Source organism: Lampetra planeri, chromosome 27 (genome assembly GCF_965212315.1).
Source record: "Lampetra planeri chromosome 27, kcLamPlan1.2.h2, whole genome shotgun sequence".
NCBI lineage: Eukaryota > Metazoa > Chordata > Hyperoartia > Petromyzontiformes > Petromyzontidae > Lampetra > Lampetra planeri.
In genome coordinates this window covers 4,031,040-4,056,307 of record NC_136133.1, presented here as the reverse complement: position 1 = coordinate 4,056,307, position 25,268 = coordinate 4,031,040, and the positions used below count along the sequence as shown (strand labels likewise).

Here is a 25,268-nt window from a genome sequence, read left to right as displayed (position 1 = left end):
CCAGTGGCTTCCGAATATCGCAAGGAAGAGCGTTCCAGACACCCGCAGAAGCGAACCCGATAGCGCCGCGCGATGAAGCGACCACCACCGTCTTTGTCCGACGGCCGAGCCAAAAGCCGCCTCCGCCGCTGCGAGGACAGTGACCGGAGTTCGCGCCTTTGCCGGTTTACGCTCCCTGGACGAGAGATTCGGTGTCGCGGCTCATTCTCGGCGAGCGCTTTGCGTGCGACGGGCGCATCGGCGGCGCAGCATCAGCACCGACCTCTGGTCGACGAAGGTGAACTTGCCGTCGACGGCGTGGCGCGACACGAACTCGGCGGGACGCACGCGGATGTGGTTCTGCTGGTGCTGGTGGTGCTGGTGGTGCTGGTGGTGTTGGTGGTGCTGAGCGGAGGCGGGGTTCAGGGTCCCCGCGCCCAGCTGGTGCGACGGTGGCGCCACGCCTCCGGTGCCCGCGGCGGCCAAGGCGGGAGGGGCGTGCGCCGTCACGTGCGGGTGCAGGCGGCCGATCGCCACGAGGCAGCTGAGGTTGCAGCCCTCGTTGTCCGAGCTCTCGCCCTCCTCCTCCAGGCCCATCTTGGTGGGCGGCCAGCTCTTGAGGTAGCCCGTGCAGTGGATCGTGCAGAAGTTCTTGCGGTCTACGCCGGGTCGGAGGGGCGAGAGGGCAGGACGGTTCACGTTTGGACGAGAGAGTGGCGGTCGCGGGTCGGAGGTTATTTTAGTTTTTTTGGTTCACGAGGTTCAGTTTTGGGAACTTTACGCGACGACGGAAATGTTCAATTGCGCTGGAGCCTGATGCCGGCGCACGGGTTGCAGAAATAATGGCCCCAGACCAATAACCCCCAGGTCACTCTCGAGTTCTCAGCTGGTTCAAACCGAATCGTCTCAACGAAGCGAACTGAACCTGCAATGAAAACGGACAAACCGGCCACAACCCCCCCCCCCACTTCCAGCCCCTCCACGACCCCGGAGTCCCCGTGGGACTGTACCGACCGTTCTTCTTCTTGGAGCAGCTGGAGGAGAAATCCTTCTCCTCCGACTTGACGAGCGCCGGCTGGTTGCTCTTCATGCGGCAGAAGAAGGCGCGCCGGGCGCCCGAGCACAAGCGGCTGGGCCTCGCCATCACGTCCGTCTTCACCGGCAAGCCCGCTGCGCCCACACGCAAGAGGCAAAGGGGTCCCCCCCCCCGTTATAGCCTTTGCCGGGGTGGTGGGGCAAGTGCTGCCGAAGGTGGCCCGGTCGCGGCGTGGAGCGCCGTGTCCCGGGTGGAATTGACAAAAAAACGTCGCCCCCCCCCCCCCCGCGCGCCAGGTAACTCGTTTAAGGCTGAGTCGACCTAAGGGAGGCCCCTGGGGGTCGCTTGAGATATTCGCTGATGATGAGTTCGTAACGCAGCGAGCGTGCACACACGGGCCCGGAGATATACATACACACAGATATACAGATATGCATACACACATATACAGATATACATACACACAGATAAAACATACAGATATACATACACACAGATATATATACACAGGTATAGATATACATACACATATATACATACACGCACGCACGGGGTCACACAATTCTCTGTGAGATTTCCGAATGGATTCCCTCATGATGTGAACACCGGTAGCTCCCCGTGACTTAAACTGGGCGGCATGGCAGAGCTGATAACGTGCGTATGTACGCTGAACTTCCTTCGCACCGTACGTAGCCAACTGTGCTAATCGGAACTGCGGTAATAAACAACACGGACACCGTTGTATTCTCCATAATGATAAACTTTTTTCCCACCACCCCCCGTATAGATATTTTTTTCAAACTGACCCCACATTTGTGGGGTGCGTCTTACTCTCCGTGGTGCCCTCCAATCCGACGACGATGGTGTTTTGATAGTCGCCCTCCTTCACGCCGCCGCGTCTCAGAGAGCTTTAAGCGCGACGAGCAACTTGCATCCCAACCCAGCGCATTCGCAAGGACACCCCCCCTCCCCCCCCCCCCAGTGGCACAAGGTGACATCTGCACCTGGTCTGCGAGCGGACATTGCTCTGCCGGCAGGGGGCGACGATTGCTGCCGTGTGTAATCCCAGTTGAGTAATGATGAAGATGCTACCCCGCACTCACTCTTAGCGTCTATAAGCCTCTCCCTAGGAGCCGTGTCTGACGAGGACAGCTGTTCCTTCACCTTGGCAATGTCCTTGGGATGAAGGTAGTCAAAGAGACTTTGCCCAATCAGGTCATTCTGCACACACACGACATTGCACAGCAGGCAAACCAGTAACACAATAATTATTATAATAATATTCTTGGCACTTACATGGCGATTGCTTTACAAGCCTCGGCTCATTCAAAGCGCATCGCATCATTCTAAAGGGGGCACCCCCATCGGCAACCGTCCCCATGCAGCACAAGGCCAGCGAGAGAACATTCTTCCGCCAGTGGGTGGACGATGATTGCTGCTCTGTGTGTCTGTGTGTGATGCCGGTTGAGTCATTTGTGGTGTGATTTTTAGAATTTGGTACGTTTGGCCCACGATGCCGGCACGTGATGGCCGTCTCGTGAAGTCGACGGGCGCGGGGTTCTGTGGTTGATGCACGCGCAGTATTGACCGGGGCGGCCTGCCGGATTGGAACCGAGAAGAACGGTGTCAATTACTTACCCTGCCAAGCCTCGTTGAGTCTCAAGACACACTGCCTTGCAGGAGGATCCTGCTTTGGGATTTTTTTGGCCATTTCTAAAGCGGCTTTATCTCCCGCGCCCGTCCACGGTAAATGCGGCGATGATGTTTGGCAAAGCCACATCAAGGCAGTGGCACAGAGGTTCACAACCACTTGGATGGCATCGCTGAGATCCTGGAGTTCAGTTTAATTTATTAGGTATAGCCCTGTGAGCCATTCGGCTCTTGAATCGGGTGCAACCGCAACAAACAAAAACAGTTCTAAGCCAGGCAGCTGCTTGTGATTAAACCGGGTTCTCAGGTCGAGTGATTTGGTGGTCTCAGCGCGGTCACCAATAAGTAAGAACATTTGATATTGCGCACTCTTATGAGTCCGGTCCATCGCTGCACACAACAACAACAATAAGACGAGCATCACAATTCAAGTTGTTTCTGCATAATTTGCCAGAAGATAGTGGCTCTGAGAATGAAAGCAAGCGGGCCCCACCGCCGCTCTCGCACGGCAGAGGCGGGTGCCAAACTTGTACCCCCTGGAGGTGTCTCTGCGACATTCACTTCCGCGGGCCGTTCCCTCGCACCAAAGTTGCGCCGCGCCTCTCCGTGAGAGCGCTCCGAATGGATTCTCCGTCTCGTAATGACGTGGCCTGCCGCTAGCGCGATGGGGGATGAGGCTGGGGTGGTAACAAACCAAAAAAACGTCAAGGAAATGTCCAGCGCGAGCTTTACCTGGCCGAAGTTGAGGATCTTGGAGACCGACTCTGAGACGAAGAGGATTTTCCCACGATCACATCCGACCACGAAGAGGAACCCCTCGGAGGCCTGCGGGGCAAAGACGCAACAATTCAGCCGTCGACTCGGAGTTGACTTTTCCTGGTCGGGTCACCTGACGATCTGGCGTGTTGAGACGTTAATAAGTGCACATTATCGTTGTTGTTGTTATTATTGAACACGTAGAGCGATTGCCGTTTCTCGGCATTTCCTTCCCACGGCGTTGGCAGCAGCAGCAGCACGGCCGCTCACCCGCAGGATCAGATTCTTGAGCTCGTCGTCGGACAGAAACGCCGGTTTGTAGTTGGCCTCCGTGTACACGTTGGTGGCGCCTGCGAATGAAGAGCACGCGGCCATCGGTGGGAAATTTTAGTGCGAGAAGGGAAATAAACTGAAGAGTGGGCGCAAAGATGCGGGCTTGGAATTAAACTATTATAAACTAAAGTATATATTTTTTATAAACCAGACTTAAGCTCTCCAGGTCTCATTAAGTCAGACCTAAGCCCCCCGTGTCTCACTAAGCCAGACTTCAGCTCCCCCGTGCGTCACTAAGCCAGACTTAAGCTCCCCCGTGCCTCTCCAAACCAGACTTAAGCTCCCCCCGTGTCTCACTAAGCCAGACTTAAGCTCCCCCGTGCCTCTCCAAACCAGACTTCAGCTCCCCCCGTGTCTCTCTAAACCAGACTTAAGCTCCCCCCGTGCCTCTCCAAACCAGACTTCAGCTCCCCCGTGCCTCTCCAAACCAGACTTCAGCTCCCCCCGTGTCTCTCTAAACCAGACTTAAGCTCCCCCCGTATCTCACTAAGCCAGACTTCAGCTCCCCCGTGTCTCACTAAGCCAGACTTAAGCTCCCCCGTGCCTCTCCAAACCAGACTTCAGCTCCCCCCGTGTCTCTCTAAACCAGACTTAAGCTCCCCCCGTGTCTCACTAAGCCAGACTTCAGCTCCCCCGTGTCTCACTAAGCCAGACTTAAGCTCCCCCGTGCCTCTCCAAACCAGACTTCAGCTCCCCCCGTGTCTCTCTAAACCAGACTTAAGCTCCCCCCGTGCCTCTCCAAACCAGACTTCAGCTCCCCCGTGCCTCTCCAAACCAGACTTCAGCTCCGCCCGTGTCTCTCTAAACCAGACTTCAGCTCCCCCCGTGCCTCTCCAAACCAGACTTCAGCTCCCCGCGTGTCTCTCTAAACCAGACTTCAGCTCCCCCGTGTCTCACTAAACCAGACTTCAGCTCCCCCGTGTCTCACTAAACCAGACTTACGCTCCCCCGTGCCTCTCCAAACCAGACTTCAGCTCCCCGCGTGTCTCTAAAACCGGGCTTAAGGCGACCGCGGTTTTAGTGACGCACGCGCCGCCACCGCCGCGTCCCGGTGCCTCACCGCGCAGCGTCTTCATGTGCTGCACTGCCATGCGCAGCACCGTGAGCTTGTCCAGCTTGCGCGACATGGCGCTGCACGTGGGCACCATGGACGCCAGCTCGTCGATGTAGCTGTTCATCTTGTCCCGCCGCCGCTTCTCGATCTGACTGTGAGCCTCCCTGGCGGGGCACACAGCGCGAGCAGGGCACGCACGCACAGACACGCGCGGGCAAAGGTCCACCGTTGCAGCCTCAACTGGCTGTTGAGGGCAAGCGCCGCCAGCGAGTAGCACGCTGAAAGCATGGTTGGAGCACGGCTGATATCACACGAGGGTGATATCCGAAACCGGTCCTGGGCCCGCACCTTCCACTCCCTGAGCCGCACACCCAACCGGCGTGGTGATAACGACAGAGGGCCCAGTCGCTGTCGGGCACTTGTTAGTGGCTGCACTGGCAGTGCCAGTGGGGGGGGGGGGGGATGGCACGTGCCCCCCCCCCAATGATCCGAAATCCCTAATTTCGATCGGATCATTGGGGTTTATGAGTAATAAATCGGCATTTTGCGACCCCCACTGCCACTGTGTAGCATATGATTACGTGCCAGGGACTCTATGAGATGACAGGACAATAGTCTGAGTCAATAATTGGCAATAAGTAACGGCAAAGCGGTTATAAGTGACTCACAGAATTGTGCGCAGTTGCGTCTACAGCACACGACTTCCCTGAAGGCATCAACACCTTCAGCGAGCGCGATGCCGATCACACAACGCGGTCCGAATTCGACCCTCGATCGATGGCCGCGCCATCGCCGCACACGCGTCGAATAAAAAAGCAAGGGACAAGTCCTGACTTACTAACAACTCCTTACTCACTAACAACTCCTCTATCATTTCTCATTTCCGGAGGGGTTTCCCCCCCCTCCCATCTACCTGAAAATCCTGGCTCCGCCATTGAGTGGCTGACAATGAACGCGCTCACCGATGGCCGGGCACGGTATCGACGTCGTCGTTCAATTTCGCCCTCCGTAGCTCGACGCGAGTTTCCAGCGCTCCAACGAGCGGTCAACGCCCGGGACGAGAGTCGCTCGCCGTCCGCGCGCTGCCCACAGCGACGGCGAGCGCCTCTCTCTCCCCGTGTCGATTGCATCGGGAGGGCTGCCCGAGTCGAGCTTTCGGAAGTGGTTGCGCCACGCAAGGCGGTGCCGACCGTCTCGCGACGATGACCGCAAGTCGGGGAAGCCGCGCTTCGAATCTGCAACACCGCTCCGCGTTGACGCAGCTCAAGGGGCCATCCATTGAGTCCATACGCATGGAGGGGGGGGGGGGGTTAACTCAAATGCGTACGCTTGCGTATGGGGGGTCTACTGACAATGTACGTATAGGAAACGAGGGGGGGGGGGCGGTGAAACCTCGATAATAATTTGTCTACATTGGCCTTCAAATGAGCCACAGTTCAGTTTCTCCAGCTGTCAGACAACAAGTACTAGCGGGAGAAGTGGGACTGTGGGAGAGGTGTCACTCGTGTGCCACCGTGCCCCTGACTGCAGCTATCACGCAGCTCGGCAAAACAAGTGGCCAAGGTACGCGACTTAATTATTTAATGCAGCCGGCGGTGGGCTATCTGTTTGTTTAAACACGTTAATATTATCCATTCTTGATCGTTTCTGCGTGGATTAAATATCGGACGTTCTTTAGGATTCGGGGAGGAGGGAGTGTAAAAAGTCCGCGTGCGTACAGGGAGGGGGGGGGAGGGGTCTTGAGTTTTGACAGATGTTTGTGTACCTACTCAATGGATGGCCCCCAAGGGGAGCGAAACGACTCGGCGGCAACCACTCCCAGTAGCGTTGCCTGCGTGTGGTTCGCGTTTTCCCAAGAGGTAAATGCGTTTCTACCCCCCCATCACCACCACCTCCGCACAACGAGCTGGAGTTTACATCAGAATCAGAATATTTCGTGACACTGGAGGAATCCGATAATCCGCGAGGCTCTGTCTCGTGGGCAGCAGTGACACGAAGAGACGCCCTTCTTACTTGGAGTACTTGTTTCTGCACTGCTGATCCGTGCCTTCCACTCTGAGAATAAAGAAAGAAAAAACACGCGCGCGGCGTGAATACAACAAATAAAAACAAAGCAAAATGTTTAACACACTTGTCAACAACGCCTACTTAATAGAAATAGAATCGACAGTGCCGCTGTTTACGAGTGTGTTGAGCTTTTTTTTCCGTGTTAACTGGGCCGCATCAGCAACAGCGGCAGCGCCGCACAATAACGGTACCTGTTAACACTCTTTGCTTCTTTCGGTAAAGTCACGTAGGTATCGATTTAAAGCTTTCGTGACTGCAGGGATTCATCTTCTTGGTTATTTCGGTAAAGTCACTTAGAAGGGAAAAAATAAAATAATAAAAATAGAACATTATAAAATAATTTTCACGACGTTTCGGCCACAACGCAAGCAGCCGTCCTCAGATGAAGAACAGGGCTGTTGGAAAGACAGCGTCTGAATGGGCACCACCAGGCTTGGCAGCGTATAATTAAGCTGGGTGGAGGGGGGAAGGGGCGCCTTGACAAAGGAATTTGCATATCAAGAGGAATTCAGCATATTTATGGTAAAGCATATTTATGGGAAATCCAACCCAGCTTAAATATACGCTGCCAAGCCTGGTGGTGCCCATTCAGACGCTGTCTATCCGACAGACCTGTTCTTCACCTGAGGACGGCTGCTTGCGTTGTGGCCGAAACGTCGTGAGAATTATTTTATTATGTTTTATTTTGATTATTTTATTATTTCCCTTCTACGTGACTTTACCGAAAGAACCAAGAAGATCACGTAGGTATATAAAATAAATCACGACGTTTCGATCGTAACACAAGCGGTCGTCCTCGGGTGGAAAAAATATATGAACCAGCAGTGGAACTGCTGAACCAGCGAGAGAGCTGTTAGAACAAGAGGCTATACATGTGGCGATGGGCAAGCAAGAGGGGTCCTCCTACGCCCACGTGACTTTACCGAAAGAGCCAAAGTGGATGGATTCCTGCAGTCACGAAAGCTTCAAATCAAGAATGGTACCTATACTCTTAGTTTTTTCGGTAAAGTCACGTAGGTAAAAAATGAAATTAAAATTAATAAAAATAAAATAATAAAAATCACGACCTTTCGGAGGCAACACAAGTTTCCGTCATCAGGTGGGACCGTCAGCCAGATTTGCTGTATCAAGTGAGGCAGGGATTCCAAGATGTGATACGTTCCATTCATTGGCTACCACATTCTGATAAGCCCCCCCCCCCCTCCCCCTTAACTTGTATTTAAGAACTTGCATCTTGGAATCCCTGCCTCACTTGATACAGCAAGTCTGGCTGTGACGGTCCCACCTGATGACGGAGACTTGTATTGCCTCCGAAACGTCGTTATTTTTATTATTTTATTTTTATTAATTTTTATTTCATTTTTTACCTACGTGACTTTACCGAAAAAACTAAGAGTATGAATCCTTGCAGTCACGAAAGCTTCAAATCTATAAAGAATGGTACCTGTTGAGTTGGTCGTCTCTGTCCGTGTCCATGCAGTCCCTGCCAACAAGCCAGGTGTACACACAAATACAGAGATCCCCCGTATCGTATTAACAGACTGTTGGGGGCACGTGCTGTTAGCGAGCGTCACCTGTGAAGGCCGGCACGGCACACGAAGGGGTGGGTGGCCAACACCACGCCCGGCCGCCTTTGTCTCCTCAGCGGCGATATATATTTTTTTACACACCGCACCAGGTACTCATTTTGAGGCCGAGTCGACCTTAAAGAGGCCCCAGCACCGGTTCAGATAATCACCGCCCGGTGTTGGCCGCGAGCGGGAATCGAACTCGGCACTGCCGGGTTCGCGGCGCAGCGCTAACCGCTGCACCACCGCTCCCAACACGCGCGGGGCGGGGGTGCTGCGTGGTTTGGGGTGCGAGTAGAGCGGGCTGAGTGGTGAGAGGTTTCGACGCAGAGGTCGCAAACGGGTTTTGATTCCTTACCCGTACCCGGCCGTACCCGTACCCTACCCGAAATGAGTGACAAACGGTTACTCACCAGTGACTCATGGCCTACCCGTACCCGGCCGCACCAGGGTCGCAAACGGGTACCCGTACCCGGCCGGGTACGGGTAGCCGGGTATCGGGTAGGGTACGGGTATCGGGTACCCGGTTGCGACCTCCGCTGCGCCGCCATTCCCCAACGCGACGGCGTTCGCTCCTCGCTCGCGTTGAGAGAGAGCGAGAGGCTCGGAGGCACCACGGATGAACGGAGAAGGTAGCGGCCACACGGTGAGATGGCAATTATCCAAGCTCTGCAATCCTCTGCGTGTTAAGATGTTTTCAGCCAATTGACGAGCGTTTATACATGCCGGGGGGGGGGGGGGGGGGTGGGGGAATCCAGAGTGTCCGGAGAAATCCCACGGTGCGTGCGAGAGGGCACTGCCATATCCCATCCACGCAGATGGCGGTCAGTCAAGAGTTTACCGCACGGCCTTCCGATACGGCTCGCCCTCGACGCCCGCGGGAAGTGATTCTCACGACGACATCTGAGGATAACGACGACGACGAGTGACAGGAGGAGGAAGAGAGAGAGAGAGGTGAGTGTGGCGAGCGGTGTTAGCGGTGAGAAGGGAGCTACTCACTCGAATGAAAAGCCATCCAGGCTGGGCGCGACGTGAGAAGGGGAGAGACAGGAGAACAGGGCGTTTCAGTCGTTACGACGCGACAACATCGGGACGGTGCGCTCTCGTGCTCGAACGGACCGTTTGTTGTTTCCTTTCACGGAGAAAATATCAATCGACTGGCATCGCGGTGCGTTTTTATCCGCCTCTCGATGCGTCCTCGGGCGAGTCCTGTCGCCTCGGGACGCTGCGTCCAGCTTTCTCACCTTACCGCGGCGCAGAGGTCGCAAACGGGTTTTGATTCCTTACCCGTATCCGGCCGCGCCAGGGTCGCAAACGGGTACCCGTACCCGGCCGGGTGCGGGTACACGTTCCCTACCCGTACCCGTACCCTACCCGAAATGAGTGACAAACGGTTACTCACCAGTGACTCATGGTCTACCCGTACCCGGCCGCACCAGGATCGCAAACGGCTACCCGGCTACCCGTACCCAGCCGGGTACGGGTAGCCAGGTATCGGGTAGGGTACGGGTATCGGGTACCCGGTTGCGACCTCTGCCGCGGTGGTTACTAATCCGCCAAAGCCTCGCCGGGTCAAAGTAGGAGCGTTGTTGTTATTATTATTCGAGAGGGTCACCACTACATTGGAATGTTTGGCCAATTTGATTGACGTGCCAGTGGATAGCGCCGCCACACACGGATGGACTCAATAATCCAGTGCTGCACCGCCGCCTCCTGGCCACCTCGGGCTACTGACCAGCTGCGGGAATTGAACCGTTGCCGTGTGGTCTCCGGGTAAATGAGAAACACTTCCAACCCTCACCATCCCGCCCCCCCGTATTTTAAAACAAATGTTGTGGGTGCGTCTCACAATTTCGGAGGATACGGTAACATACTCTTAGTTCTTTCGGTAAAGTCACGTAGGTAAAAAATGAAATAAAAATTAATGAAAATAAAACAATAAAAATCACGACGTTTCGGAGGCAACACAAGTCTCCGTCATCAGGTGGGACCGTCACAGCCAGATTTGCTGCATCAAGTGAGGGAGGGATTCAAGATGTAAGATACGGTAACAGTCATGCACACACCCGCGCAGCGGAGAGCAGCTGCGAACGCCAACACCACGTGTGCAAACTCCGGCTGGACAGAGCTGTTATAACCGGTCACCGCTGTGAGCCGCTAACCGTTTGCCCGAATCGTCAAAATGACGCCGGCGCAATCGGTTACACCGGGGTGTAGCGGATGTCATTTTGGTAACAAGTTCACCGATGATCCAACCGCCGCGCCTGGACACGGAAGGGAAGAGGCCTCCGCTGGATGGCCACTCTGTGTTCATGTCGGGGCGCCGCGGTGGCGAGACGTGAACTACCTCGTGGCTTCCATCCCGACCCTGACGCTGCCTGCCGCTGTAAATTTGGAGTTTGCGTGTCTCTCTCTCTCTCACAATCATCACGGTAGCTAGGAGATGTTAACTACCTCGCCTGGTGTGCAGGAGATCGTGGGTTCGATGTCGAACCCTGATGCCTGCTGCTGTATATTTGGAGTTTGCGTGTCTCTCTCTCTCCCCGTGGTCGCGTGGATTTTTCTCTGGGTCCTCCGGTTTTTCCCTCCGCGTTCAGAATCGTCAATGGTTTTGAGTATTTTGCGGCTATAAATTTCCACGTGATAAGCCACTTCGTTGAGATATCATTTGTGGCAAAGTCACTTCTGAAAAAAAACTGCATAGCTCAGTGGGCCTTACCTTGTAAAATAAACAAAAAATGTTTGGATTCGACGGCGCGCGTTTAGAGTATTTAGATCAGTTGGCTGCTGTAAATGTCCACGTGATAAGCCGCTTCGTTGAGCGATCATTTCTAATCGCCAGGTCGCTTCTGAAAAAGAGCTGCATAGCTCAGTGGGCCTTACCTGGTAAAAAAAAAAGATATAAAAAAGTTTAGTTCAGTATATCGGTGAAGAATAATCGTGTGTCCGAAGCCTGACTTTGCGTGTTTTTGTTTTCTGCGGGCCGTGTGATCCCACGCTCCGCTTCCCTCTATTTTCCCGGATGATCGAGAGCTGATTGTGCGTCGGAAATGTATTTTCGAGGCATTGTTCGCCAATGACATTTCGGGAATTTTAAGGGGGGAGGAAGAAAAAAAAAGGTAATTCCGTGTAGGCGCTGAGCTCGGTCATTTGTGTGGCTTCAAGAAAGCCTTTTTATATTTCCGCATTAATTTCTAGGTCACAGCGCCCGTGTAGGTTTTTATATATTTATATATAATATCATTCATTGTTACTATTTTTTTGTATTACTCCATTGACGCCGCTGTATTCATGTCCTCGTTGTTTGTCTTCAAGCCATTCTCGCACAATGCCTTTCACAGCGTTCTCATCCATTTCAATGCCACGTGTGACGTACACATTACGTGACGCCGAAATGTATTTTTTGTTTTTAATAAGCCGGCTTCCCGGTCATTTAAATGTAGGACACCATCCGATTTAAATGTCGCGTGAAATAGCCGAATTAAAAGACCGATTTTAAATAAACTAGATATTTTTTTTATTTTACCAGATTAGGCCCACTGAGCTACGTAGCTGTTTTTTTTCAGAAGCGACCTGGCCACAAATGATAGCCCAACGAAGTGGCTCATCTTCTTGGTTCTTTCGGTAAAGTCACGTAGAATGGGAAATAATAAAATAATAAAAATAAAACATAATAAAATAATTCTCATGACGTTTCGGCCACAACGCAAGCAGCCGTCCTCAGGTGAAGACCAGGTCTGTCGGGGAGACAGCGTCTGACGCTCAGGTGAAGACCAGGTCTGTCGGGGTGACGCTGTCTCCCCGACAGACCTGTTCTTCACCTGAGGACGGCTGCTTGCGTTGTAGCCGATACGTCATGAGAATTATTTTATAATGTTTTATTTTATTATTTCATTATTTCCCTTCTACGTGACTTTACCAAAAGAACCAAGAAGATGAATCCCTGCAGTCACGAAAGCTTTAAATCGAAAAGAAGTGGCTCATGATCGTGTGGACATTAATAGCGGCCAAATGCTCTGAACGCGTGTTGTTGATTCCAAACGTGGAGGGGAAAATCGGAGAGAAATCCACGCGTCCACGGGGAGAAGACGCAAACAGAATCGACCTCGCCGTCACAAGTGATAGCTCAATGAAAGTGGCTCATCGTCGTCGTGTTGAGATTTAGAGAAATTCATAGCGGCGGCCAAGTGCTCTAAACGCGCGATCTCGAGTCGTAAATGTGGAGGTGAAACCCGGAGGACCCGCAGAAAAATCCACCGCGACCACGGGGGAGAACGTTAACAAAAAAAATAACCCGTAAAAACAAAGTTTTTCACTATAAATCCTTTATATGCGTGGCATCGGTTTTATTTTATTATTCATTTCTGTTTTTTCTTGAGTAAGAGTTTCATTTTTATCACATTGGTATTTTAAATTAAATATATTTTTTTTTTCCTAAAAAGTGGAACATTTTGGGGAAAAAATTTCACGAAAATAAATTGTCACGCACAACGAGTCTGTGTGCAAAATGTCAGCTCGATTGGACCACGGGAAGTGGGTTAAAAAAACTACCGAAAGATTTGCACGGTCGTAAGCCCGCAAGCAAGCAAGCAAGTGAACTTAATATAAAGGATTTAAAAATACAGCATGCCTCAGGGTTAGGGATCGAACCCACGTGGCCTCCCGCGTGCCAGGCGGCGTTGTCGCCATTTTTGTTGTTTTGTTTCGCCGTCTCCGTTTCGTTGCCCCTCGGACGCCGGCGATGACGCGTCACGACCTAGCCACTGCCGGGCGAAGGAATTCCTCGACGCGCGCAGCGATCAGACCAGGCGCCTGCCTGGCACGCGCCCCGGAGCGGGATTTTCATTGCTCCGTCTCCCTCGGCTGGGCGTTCGCTCTGGTGGCATTCGCTCTGTTGGCGTGATTTTCCCCTCCTATGCCACTTTTTTTTACGATCAGAGGAAACAAGAAGATGCTCGGTGTAGTCGGCACTTTGCTTCGTTCATCATTTCGTTTTTGTTTTTTTTAATGCTTTGCTTTATGTACCCCCCCCCCCTTTTTTTTTGCCCCCCTCTCTCTTTACCCCCTCTCGCTCGTTCATTCTCGCTCACTCTCTCGTTCACTCTCTCGCTCACTCTCTCGCTCACTCTCTCGTTCACTCTCTCGCTCACTCTCTCGTTCACTCTCTCGCTCACTCTCTCGCTCACTCTCTACTCTCTCGCTCACTCTCGTTCACTCTCTCGCTCACTCTCTCGCTCACTCTCTCGTTCACTCTCTACTCTCTCGCTCACTCTCGCTCACTCTCTACTCTCTCGCTCACTCTCGTTCACTCTCTCGTTCACTCTCTCGCTCACTCTCTCGTTCACTCTCTCGCTCACCCTCTCGCTCACCCTCTCGCTCACCCTCTCGCTCACCCTCTCGCTCACTCTCTCGTTCACCCTCTCGCTCACCCTCTCGCTCACCCTCTCGTTCACCCTCTCGCTCACCCTCTCGCTCACCCTCTCGCTCACCCTCTCGCTCACCCTCTCGCTCACTCTCGTTCACTCTCTCGCTCACTCTCTCGCTCACTCTCTCGTTCACCCTCTCGCTCACCCTCTCGCTCACCCTCTCGCTCACCCTCTCGCTCACCCTCTCGCTCACCCTCTCGCTCACTCTCTCGTTCACTCTCTACTCTCTCGCTCACTCTCGCTCACTCTCTCGTTCACTCTCTCGCTCACTCTCTCGTTCACTCTCTACTCTCTCGCTCACTCTCGTTCACTCTCTACTCTCTCGCTCACTCTCGTTCACTCTCTCGCTCACTCTCGCTCACTCTCTACTCTCTCGCTCACTCTCGCTCACTCTCTACTCTCTCGCTCACTCTCGCTCACTCTCTACTCTCTCGCTCACTCTCGCTCACTCTCTACTCTCTCGCTCACTCTCTACTCTCTCGCTCACTCTCTACTCTCTCGCTCACTCTCTACTCTCTCGCTCACTCTCGCTCACTCTCTCGCTCACTCTCTCGCTCACTCTCGCTCACTCTCTCGCTCACTCTCGCTCACTCTCTCGCTCACTCTCTCGCTCACTCTCTCGCTCACTCTCTCGCTCACTCTCTCGCTCACTCTCGCTCACTCTCTCGCTCACTCTCTCGCTCTCTCGCTCACTCTCTCGCTCACTCTCTCGCTCACTCTCTCGCTCACTCTCTCGCTCACTCTCGCTCACTCTCTCGCTCTCTCTCGTTCACTCTCGCTCACTCTCTACTCTCTCGCTCACTCTCGCTCACTCTCTACTCTCTCGCTCACTCTCGCTCACTCTCTACTCTCTCGCTCACTCTCTACTCTCTCGCTCACTCTCTACTCTCTCGCTCACTCTCTACTCTCTCGCTCACTCTCTACTCTCTCGCTCACTCTCTACTCTCTCGCTCACTCTCTACTCTCTCGCTCACTCTCTACTCTCTCGCTCACTCTCGCTCACTCTCTCGCTCACTCTCGCTCACTCTCTCGCTCACTCTCGCTCACTCTCTCGCTCACTCTCGCTCACTCTCTCGCTCACTCTCGCTCACTCTCTCGCTCACTCTCGCTCACTCTCTCGCTCACACACTCGCTCACTCTCGCTAACTCTCGCTCACTCTCTCGCTCACTCTCTCGCTCACTCTCTCGCTCACTCTCTACTCTCTCGCTCACTCTCGTTCTCCCTCTCGCTCTTTTTTTTACTTTGCCTCTCCCTCCGTCGCCTCTCCCTCCGTCGGGTCTGCCTCCCCCGCCTTCCGACAGCAGGGAAGCCACCTCGCGCTATTTCCCCACGGCTTTCTCCTGTCTCCTCCCATCGTAAAAAAAAACGGAACCAAACAACACGGCTGGTATCGGCCAAACATCCCAATGTTTTTTCGATTTAAAGCTTTCGTGACTGCAGGGATTCATCTTCTTGGTTCTTTCGGTAAAGTCACGTAGAAGACCTGTTCTTCACCTGAGGACGGCTGCTTGCGTTGTGGCCGAAACGTCATGAGAATTGTATTTTATTATGTTTTATTTTTATTATTTTATTATTTCCCTTCTACGTGACTTTACCGAAAGAACCAAGAAGATGAATCCCAATGCTTAAAAATAACCTGGGAAAAATCGCTCAATCCTGATCACACGCAGCAGCAGCGGCAACAACATCACCGCCCCGAACATGGCGAGTTTCCCTCCTTTAAAAAGAGTCTCGTAACGATAATCACGACGACGGTAATAACAACGACGCGGCGTGCGCGCTCTCGCGCGGGCACCGTCTCGCGTACTCGTAGTCGGGGGAGCTGCCACGCCGCTTGCGGTTGAAGTCGAGGGCGGCGCTGTTGAGCGTGCGAGGCATCAGCCCCGAGGAGCCAGGCGCCAGGAACTCGCTCATCGTCGAGCTGATGTCCATGCGCTGGTCCGCCATCGCCTCATCTGCACGCGGCACGCGTACGACATGCGCAGGGGACACGGGCACCAGGGCAGCTTTAGAGAGAGACCAGTACCAGGGCAATGCCAACTCGATGTCTCTACACCGTGCTTTAGAGACGCCAATACCAGGGCAATGCCATCTCAATGTCTCTACACCGTGCTTTAGAGACGCCAATACCAGGACAATGCCATCTCGATGTCTCTACACCGTGCTTTAGAGACGCCAATACCAGGACAATGCCATCTCGATGTCTCTACACCGTGCTTTAGAGACGCCAATACCAGGGCAATGCCATCTCGATGTCTCTACACCGTGCTTTAGAGACGCCAATACCAGGACAATGCCATCTCGATGTCTCTACACCGTGCTTTAGAGACGCCAATACCAGGACAATGCCATCTCGATGTCTCTACACCGTGCTTTAGAGACGCCAATACCAGGGCAATGCCATCTCGATGTCTCTACACCGTGCTTTAGAGACGCCAATACCAGGACAATGCCATCTCGATGTCTCTACACCGTGCTTTAGAGACGCCAATACCAGGACAATGCCATCTCGATGTCTCTACACCGTGCTTTAGAGACGCCAATACTAGGACAATGCCATCTCGATGTCTCTACACCGTGCTTTAGAGACGCCAATACCAGGGCAATGCCATCTCGATGTCTCTACACCGTGCTTTAGAGACGCCAATACCAGGGCAATGCCATCTCGATGTCTCTACACCGTGCTTTAGAGACGCCAATACCAGGACAATGCCATCTCGATGTCTCTACACCGTGCTTTAGAGACGCCAATACCAGGACAATGCCATCTCGATGTCTCTACACCGTGCTTTAGAGACGCCAATGCCAGGGCAATGCCATCTCAATGTCTGTTCATCGTGCTTTAGAGACGCCAATACCAGGGCAATGCCATCTCGATGTCTCTACACCGTGCTTTAGAGATGCCACTACCAGGGCAATGCCATCTCAATGTCTCTACATCGTGCTTTAGAGACGCCAATACCAGGGCAATGCCATCTCAATGTCTCTACACCGTGCTTTAGAGACGCCAATACCAGGACAATGCCATCTCGATGTCTCTACACCGTGCTTTAGAGACGCCAATACCAGGACAATGCCATCTCGATGTCTCTACACCGTGATTTAGAGACGCCAATACCAGGACAATGCCATCTCGATGTCTCTACACCGTGCTTTAGAGACGCCAATACCAGGGCAATGCCATCTCAATGTCTCTACACCGTGCTTTAGAGACGCCAATACCAGGACAATGCCATCTCGATGTCTCTACACCGTGCTTTAGAGACGCCAATACCAGGGCAATGCCATCTCGATGTCTCTACACCGTGCTTTAGAGACGCCAATACCAAGACAATGCCATCTCGATGTCTCTACACCGTGCTTTAGAGACGCCAATACCAAGACAATGCCATCTCGATGTCTCTACATCGTGCTTTAGAGACGCCAATACCAAGACAATGCCATCTCGATGTCTCTACACCGTGCTTTAGAGACGCCAATACCAGGGCAATGCCATCTCAATGTCTCTACACCGTGCTTTAGAGACGCCAATACCAAGACAATGCCATCTCAATGTCTCTACACCGTGCTTTAGAGACGCCAAAACCAGGACAATGCCATCTCGATGTCTCTACACCGTGCTTTAGAGACGCCAATACCAGGGCAATGCCATCTCGATGTCTCTACACCGTGCTTTAGAGACGCCAATACCAGGACAATGCTATCTCGATGTCTCTACACCGTGCTTTAGAGACGCCAATACCAGGACAATGCCATCTCGATGTCTCTACACCGTGCTTTAGAGACGCCAATACCAGGACAATGCCATCTCGATGTCTCTACACCGTGCTTTAGAGACGCCAATACCAGGACAATGCCATCTCGATGTCTCTACACCGTGCTTTAGAGACGCCAATACCAGGGCAATGCCATCTCGATGTCTCTACACCGTGCTTTAGAGACGCCAATACCAGGACAATGCCATCTCGATGTCTCTACACCGTGCTTTAGAGACGCCAATACCAGGGCAATGCCATCTCGATGTCTCTACACCGTGCTTTAGAGACGCCAATACCAGGACAATGCCATCTCGATGTCTCTACACCGTGCTTTAGAGACGCCAATACCAGGGCAATGCCATCTCAATGTCTCTACACCGTGCTTTAGAGACGCCAATACCAAGACAATGCCATCTCGATGTCTCTACACCGTGCTTTAGAGACGCCAATACCAAGACAATGCCATCTCGATGTCTCTACACCGTGCTTTAGAGACGCCGATACCAAGACAATGCCATCTCGATGTCTCTACACCGTGCTTTAGAGACGCCAATACCAGGGCAATGCCATCTCGATGTCTCTACACCGTGCTTTAGAGACGCCAATACCAGGGCAATGCCATCTCGATGTCTCTACACCGTGCTTTAGAGACGCCAATACCAAGACAATGCCATCTCGATGTCTCTACATCGTGCTTTAGAGACGCCAATACCAAGACAATGCCATCTCGATGTCTCTACATCGTGCTTTAGAGACGCCAATACCAAGACAATGCCATCTCGATGTCTCTACACCGTGCTTTAGAGACGCCAATACCAGGGCAATGCCATCTCAATGTTTCTACACCGTGCTTTAGAGACGGCCAATACCAGGGCAATGCCATCTCAATGTCTGTTCGTCGTGCTTCGGACAGCTTCAGAGGGACACATGAACATTAGGACAAAGCCATCTCAACGTTTCTCTTGACCCGGTTACCGATTCGCAAGTCAAAGCATCGATAATGGAATCCGGTGCAGAGCATCGACAATAGAGTCCACGCGTGCGCGTGGTGCAGACGTGACCCAAAAGTCAGCAAATCAACAAATCGCATCGGGTTATTTAAAAAAAATGTGTAGCAAATGTTGAAACTGTCTTCCATTGACATTTCATGCACGAATTCTCTTTTGAAACGAATTTAAGACTTTTCTAAGATCACCGCTACGTAATCTTTGAGCATTCATCAATAGTGTTTTGTAGTCTTCATTAATTCGGGGTCTTGGTCGAGTTTGTTAACCACGGATTTGAGGTGACCCTCCACAGGAAGACGAAGAACCATCGATATATTAATACTGATAATATACGCAATATTCTTGGTTCTTTCGGTAAAGCCACGTAGAAGGGAAATAATAAAATAATAAAAATATAAAACAATAAAATTATCAGGACGTTTCGACTGCAACACAAGCAATCATCATCAGGTGTGAAATACACAGCAAGAACATTTTTTCTTCAAATTTTCTTGCTGTGGATTTCACACCTGATGATGATTGCTTGTGTTGCAGTCGAAACGTCGTGAGAATTTTTATTGTTTTATATTTATATTATTTTTTATTATTTCCCTTCTACGTGACTTTACCGAAATAACCAATAATATGACTCCCTGCAGTCACGAAAGCTTTAAATCAAAATATATACAATGTTAACTTAAAGAATAAGCAATTAAATTGTGTAATGCCAGTGTTAAAATGAATGAATTAACCCAATGCGTTCTGACTTTTGGGCCCTCCTGTATATATTTTTCATGTTAAAGCCACACAGTGTCATTCACGAATTTGTTGAGTTGTTGCTGTTATTGTTATTATTTGTCCTTGTGCACCACTGCCAACGCAGCAGCAGCATCACCAAATTGTTGGTTTAATGTTGGCGGCACGTGGAACACCGCTGCCTCTTTGTAAACGGCGGTGACCTCCCGTTACGTAAAGACGTAAAAGTGCGCTGACTATTTACATGCAATTAAAGTTGCACGAATCCAGGCTGAATCCGCTCAACTATTCAATACGGCGTCAAGAAAAGGCCAAGTAAAAATTTCAAATTGCCGCTTTGGGAAAATTGTAAATGCACAAGAGTTATTATGTCATTTCTGAAAAGGAAGTGTCTAGACCGTTCGGCTAGCAAGAGGCCAACGGGCGAAGATAGATTACGTAACAAAATAAATGTCATCCATAAGAGTTTTTGTTTGGGTTAGATCGCGTAAATATATAAATGTGTCGTTAAAACCCGCCACCACCCGACACAGCCAACTAGTGAGGGTTGTCACGTAAACAGAACGTGACCAATTCGTCACTAGTACAGCACTAACCGGTGTGTTGGAAATTGAATACTGTAATAACTGGCGAAACGTCGTACTCAGAGTGTAAATGTTGTGGCTTGGCTCTCCAACACACCGGTGTTGCTGTTACTAGTGACGAATTGGCCACGTTCTGTTTAGGTGACAACCCTTACTAGTCGGCTGTGTCGGGTGGTGGCGGGTTTTAACGACACATTTATATATTTACGCGATCTAACCCCAAAAAGCTCTATTATGCGTGACATTGCTCGCGAAAGCCTACGCGCTAAACCAAAATAAATATGCTTCAAACGTTAAAAAAAACACACCGACGAGATGAAACTGCCCTTAAAACAATCAACCGCACGCCAAAACCACCCTCGCGGTCAGTTCCCGTTCACGTGCGCGACGACGATCGCATTCGAACTGTTCCGGAAAAAACCGAACCAAATCAAAATCACCGTTGAGACCGCCGAAACAAAAAATGTAAAAAAAAAAAATCGAAAAAAAAACACATTTGCACAAACCTTCGTGAAACGAGTCGGGGATGAACGCCGGCTGCGTTGCGAAGGACATCGCGTGCGTGCGCGCGCTACTGCAACCACCTTCGCAGCCAAAGCCACTGCGTTCTCCTCTCTGTCAGCCGCTGTTAAATGCCCCCGCAAGCGGCAGCAACGGCAGCCACTGCTCGGTTTGGGTGGGTGGGTGGAGGGTTGTGGAGTTGTAATTTTTATAGCCGGAGCGAAAACAAGGAGCGAGTTTGCGCGCCGATGGTGCCAATAGGGTGCGCGCTACGTGCCGTGACGCACGGCCCTACGGGTAAAATTAGACGCGCAAAGCAGCGAGAGAGAGAGAGGGATCGAGCGAGCGAGCGAGAGACGGGATAGTGGGTTGCGGTGGGGGTGTGCAGGCTGGGTTTGGGAGGGAGGCGCTCGCCGACTCGCAGGGATGGATTTGACCTACTTGTATGTGGGGCAGGGCTTAGCGCGACGTGTCAACACTTCAATGTGGCGGTGGCGGTAGCAGCGGGGCCGGCGTGCCGAGCGAGGAATCGACGACGGTTTAAAGGCCTCCCCCCCCCCTCTCGCAGGAGTTCATCCACGCGTTCATCGCAGGCAGTTAGCCCAACGTGAGGCCTTTTCATTGTCGACTGCGTCGTCATCGCGCCCTTTCAGACGCGCTTCTGTGGTCGTCTGGTATCTCTGAAGCGCGGTGTAGAGACGTTGAGATGGCATTGCCCTGGTGCTGGTATCTCTGCAGCACGATGTAGAGACGTTGAGATGGCATTGCCCTGGTGCTGGTATCTCTGCAGCGCGGTGTAGAGACTTTGAGATGGCATTGCCCTGCTGCTGGTATCTCTGCAGCGCGGTGTAGAGACATTGAGATGGCATCGCCCTGGTGCTGGTATCTCTGCAGCGCGGTGTAGAGACATTGAGATGGCATTGCCCTGGTGCTGGTATCTCTGCAGCGCGGTGTAGAGACATTGAGATGGCATTGTCCTGGTGCTGGTATCTCTGCAGCGCGGTGTAGAGACATTGAGATGGCATTGCCCTGGTGCTGGTATCTCTGCAGCGCGGTGTACTAGAGACGTTGAGATGGCATTGCCCTGGTGCTGGTATCTCTGCAGCGCGGTGTAGAGACATTGAGATGGCATCGCCCTGGTGCTGGTATCTCTGCAGCGCGGTGTAGAGACGTTGAGATGGCATTGCCCTGGTGCTGGTATCTCTGCAGCGCGGTGTAGAGACGTTGAGATGGCATTGCCCTGGTGCTGGTATCTCTGCAGCGCGGTGTAGAGACGTTGAGATGGCATTGCCCTGGTGCTGGTATCTTTGCAGCACGGTGTAGAGACGTTGAGATGGCATTGCCCTGGTGCTGGTATCTCTGCAGCGCGGTGTAGAGACGTTGAGATGGCATTGCCCTGGTGCTGGTATCTTTGCAGCACGGTGTAGAGACATTGAGATGGCATCGCCCTGGTGCTGGTATCTCTGCAGCGCGGTGTAGAGACGTTGAGATGGCATTGCCCTGGTGCTGGTATCTCTGCAGCGCGGTGTAGAGACGTTGAGATGGCATTGCCCTGGTGCTGGTATCTCTGCAGCGCGGTGTAGAGACGTTGAGATGGCATTGCCCTGGTGCTGGTATCTCTGCAGCACGGTGTAGAGACGTTGAGATGGCATTGCCCTGGTGCTGGTATCTCTGAAGCGCGGTGTAGAGACATTGAGATGGCATTGCCCTGGTGCTGGTATCTCTGAAGCGCGGTGTAGAGACATTGAGATGGCTTTGTCCTGGTGCTGGTATCTCTGAAGCGCGGTGTAGAGACGTTGAGATGGCATTGCCCTGGTGCTGGTATCTTTGCAGCACGGTGTAGAGACGTTGAGATGGCATTGCCCTGGTGCTGGTATCTCTGAAGCGCGGTGTAGAGACGTTGAGATGGCATTGCCCTGGTGCTGGTATCTCTGCAGCGCGGTGTAGAGACGTTGAGATGGCTTTGTCCTGGTGCTGGTATCTCTTCCTTCCGATATTAGGAAGCCACTGTAGCGATGCACTTTAAACAATCCAGATTGAAAACTAAATTCTACAGAGCTGCTATTTGTGTTTAATTTGTTGTCCTTTACGGGTAGTTTAAAAAAAAGTATTTATATACCCAGCGTCGAGGTCGCAGTGCGTCTTTAAGCCAGGTTTCTGACGTCCAACGTGGACATCCAATCGGCTGATGGACCCCCAGCTCGCGTTCACGAAATGTCCGTGAAGACGGCACGGAGTGCTGCCCCGCATCTCTCTCCGCCTTTGACATTCGCAGGGGCGCTGTCATTCGCTGCAACGCGCGTTCTGCGTCGCGAAATCACGCGCACCTTGAATATTACGGCCGAATTATACGATGTTATTATTATTATAGAATGTTATTAAAATAAAATTTTGTTATTATACAACGTTGTTATGATTATTTAATGTCATTATTATCGAATGTTATTATGATAGAATGCTATTATCATAGAATGTTATTAAACAATGTTATTATCATAGCACGTTTTTATCCTAAAATTGTTTTAGTCTACAATATTATTTTCATAAAATGCTATTATCATTATCGAATGTTATTATTGGAAGGGTTTTTTTTTCCCTTCCCAGCGCCAAACGTTTTGCGGGGAAGTACTTATGCGGGATAAACGTGTCCGTGTAATTCAATTATTTACGTAACTTCTAATCTGCACTTTGCGTAATTGAACAATTTTGCGCGTGCTTAGCGACGGGTCTCTGTGCCCTCTTGTCCCCCGGCGCCTGCCTATGAACAACGCTTCTCCGGTGTCCTCTCTTGGACAAGGGGATTTGGCGTTTGCTGCTTCTTTCGCCGAGACTAAAGTCCCATCATTAGTTGCGGGGTTGGTTGCGCGAAGGTTCGCTCCGCACGGACTGCACATCTTCCTCCGATTTCGCACCTCCGATCGGCACGGTTGGCTACGTACGGTGCGAAAGAAGTTCAACGTATCTTCTTGGTTCTTTCGGTAAAGTCACGTAGAAGGGAAGTAATAAAATAATAAAAATAAAACATAATAAAATAATTCTCACGACGTTTCGGCCACAACGCAAGCAGCCGTCCTCCGGTGAGGTGCTTGCGTTGTGGCCGAAACGTCGTGAGAATTATTTTATTATGTTTTATTTTTATTATTTTATTACTTCCCTTCTACGTGACTATACCGAAAGAACCAAGAAGATGAATCCCTGCAGTCACGAAAGCTTTAAATCGAAGTTCAACGTACATACGTACACAAATCCCGTCACTCTACGCTGGGCGCATCCACTGTCCATACCTGTCAACCCACACGGTTTGCTCCGTATTCTTGTACAGGAATATTGCGTTTTCAGGTCCATACGGCGTACAGCCGTTTCAATACGGGCAGAAAAATTGTCTATTTGTTTGTATTTCTCCGTTGTGATGGGACTTTGTAGGATGAACGTTGAGATGGATAAGGGGCACGGGGTGACCAATGAGGTCTGAATTGGTCTGTAGTAAGGTGGGGCACTGATAAAGGGTTGACAGATATGACTGACCTTCACGCCATGATCCACAGACTCACACACACACACACGTACACTTACAATAATTAATTGTTTAGCCAGGAAGCGACCAGCGTTATTCATAGACTTCAACTGAAGTTCACCAGTTCAATTCCCCCGTCAGGAGAAACCCTAGCCCATCATCCCCGCGGGGGTGGATAAAACAAGTACCACGTTGAGACGTCACCATTGTTGTCCTGTGGAAAGACTTTCTGAACGATTAATCGATTTCAAATCGAAATCGCAATTTGAAACAATGCGGTTAGTCAATCGCAAAGGCTGCGATTATTTGCATTTGAAAAGTCTTATTGGATTTTATTATTATTATAACTTCATTTTTTTAACTTAACAATTGTTATATGTTTGATTGTTCTATTTCAATAAAACATTTGCATAAATACATGTTGGAAGCAAGTTCTCATCCTTGCATTAGAATATATAGAGAAGTTCATATTTTGATGGTATCATGTGGTAATGCTCCATCACATGTTTTAAATCTATTACACGGTGAATATTGAACCGAAGCTTCACTTTAAAAAAATGTAATCGCGAATCAAATCGCAACATCTGTCAGAAAAATCGCAATTAGATATTTTCCCCAAATCGTTCAGCCCTAGAATGCCGAATTCCCACGACTCAATCAACAAATGCAAATCGATGATTGGCACGCAAAAAAGACCCCCTACGTGCGTTTGACCAGGAAAACAAAAGCACGCGTACCGTATTCCCTCTTACAAGCCACTTAGAAATGTAGCAAGAAACCCGAGGCTTCAAGCTCAGTGTCAATAAAGTTATACGGATCTGGAGAGAGACAAATATCTCCCGTATAGCCTCAACAGACTGTTGGGGCAAGTGCTGTTAGCGAGCACCTATGAAGGCCGGCACGGCACACGAGGGGGTGGGCGGCCAACACCACGCCCGGCCGCCTTTGTCTCCCCAGTGGCGATGTTTACACACCGCACCAGGTACTCATTTGAGGCTGAGTCGACCGAGGGGAGGCCCAGGACCGGTTCCGATTATAATCGTCACCGGTGTTGGCCGTGGCCGGGAATCGAACTCGAGCATCCAGGTTCGTAGCGCTAACCGCTGCACCACCGCTCCCCAAAAAACACACGCGCGCATCTCCACGTCTCACCGCGAGGTTCGTAGCATCTTCGTGATGCGGTTGCAAACAAACATCTCAACCGAACATCGAACGTCCGGCCAATTGCACAAATGCGAGCAAGCGGTGCTTCGCTGCAACTTCTGGTCCACGGTAGGGCTGAACGATGAATCGATTTCA

The 25,268-nt window shown here is 51.4% G+C and overlaps 1 protein-coding gene across 1 annotated transcript in view; it reads right to left on the bottom strand.

The window, feature by feature from the left end:
- The window catches only part of BMAL1 (basic helix-loop-helix ARNT like 1), a 43,204-nt gene that overhangs the window by 8,973 nt on the left and 8,963 nt on the right, over positions 1-25,268 (bottom strand). Inside the window, exons 2-10 of the mRNA XM_078607269.1 lie at positions 15,678-15,825; positions 8,320-8,358; positions 6,822-6,863; positions 4,815-4,972; positions 3,692-3,771; positions 3,398-3,490; positions 2,119-2,236; positions 994-1,149; positions 263-638 (exon numbers count right to left, since the gene is read on the bottom strand). Of these exons, the coding sequence (XP_078463395.1) occupies positions 263-638; positions 994-1,149; positions 2,119-2,236; positions 3,398-3,490; positions 3,692-3,771; positions 4,815-4,972; positions 6,822-6,863; positions 8,320-8,358; positions 15,678-15,817 (1,202 nt within the window). The 5' untranslated portion in view covers positions 15,818-15,825. The remainder of the gene's footprint in view (positions 1-262; positions 639-993; positions 1,150-2,118; positions 2,237-3,397; positions 3,491-3,691; positions 3,772-4,814; positions 4,973-6,821; positions 6,864-8,319; positions 8,359-15,677; positions 15,826-25,268) is intronic.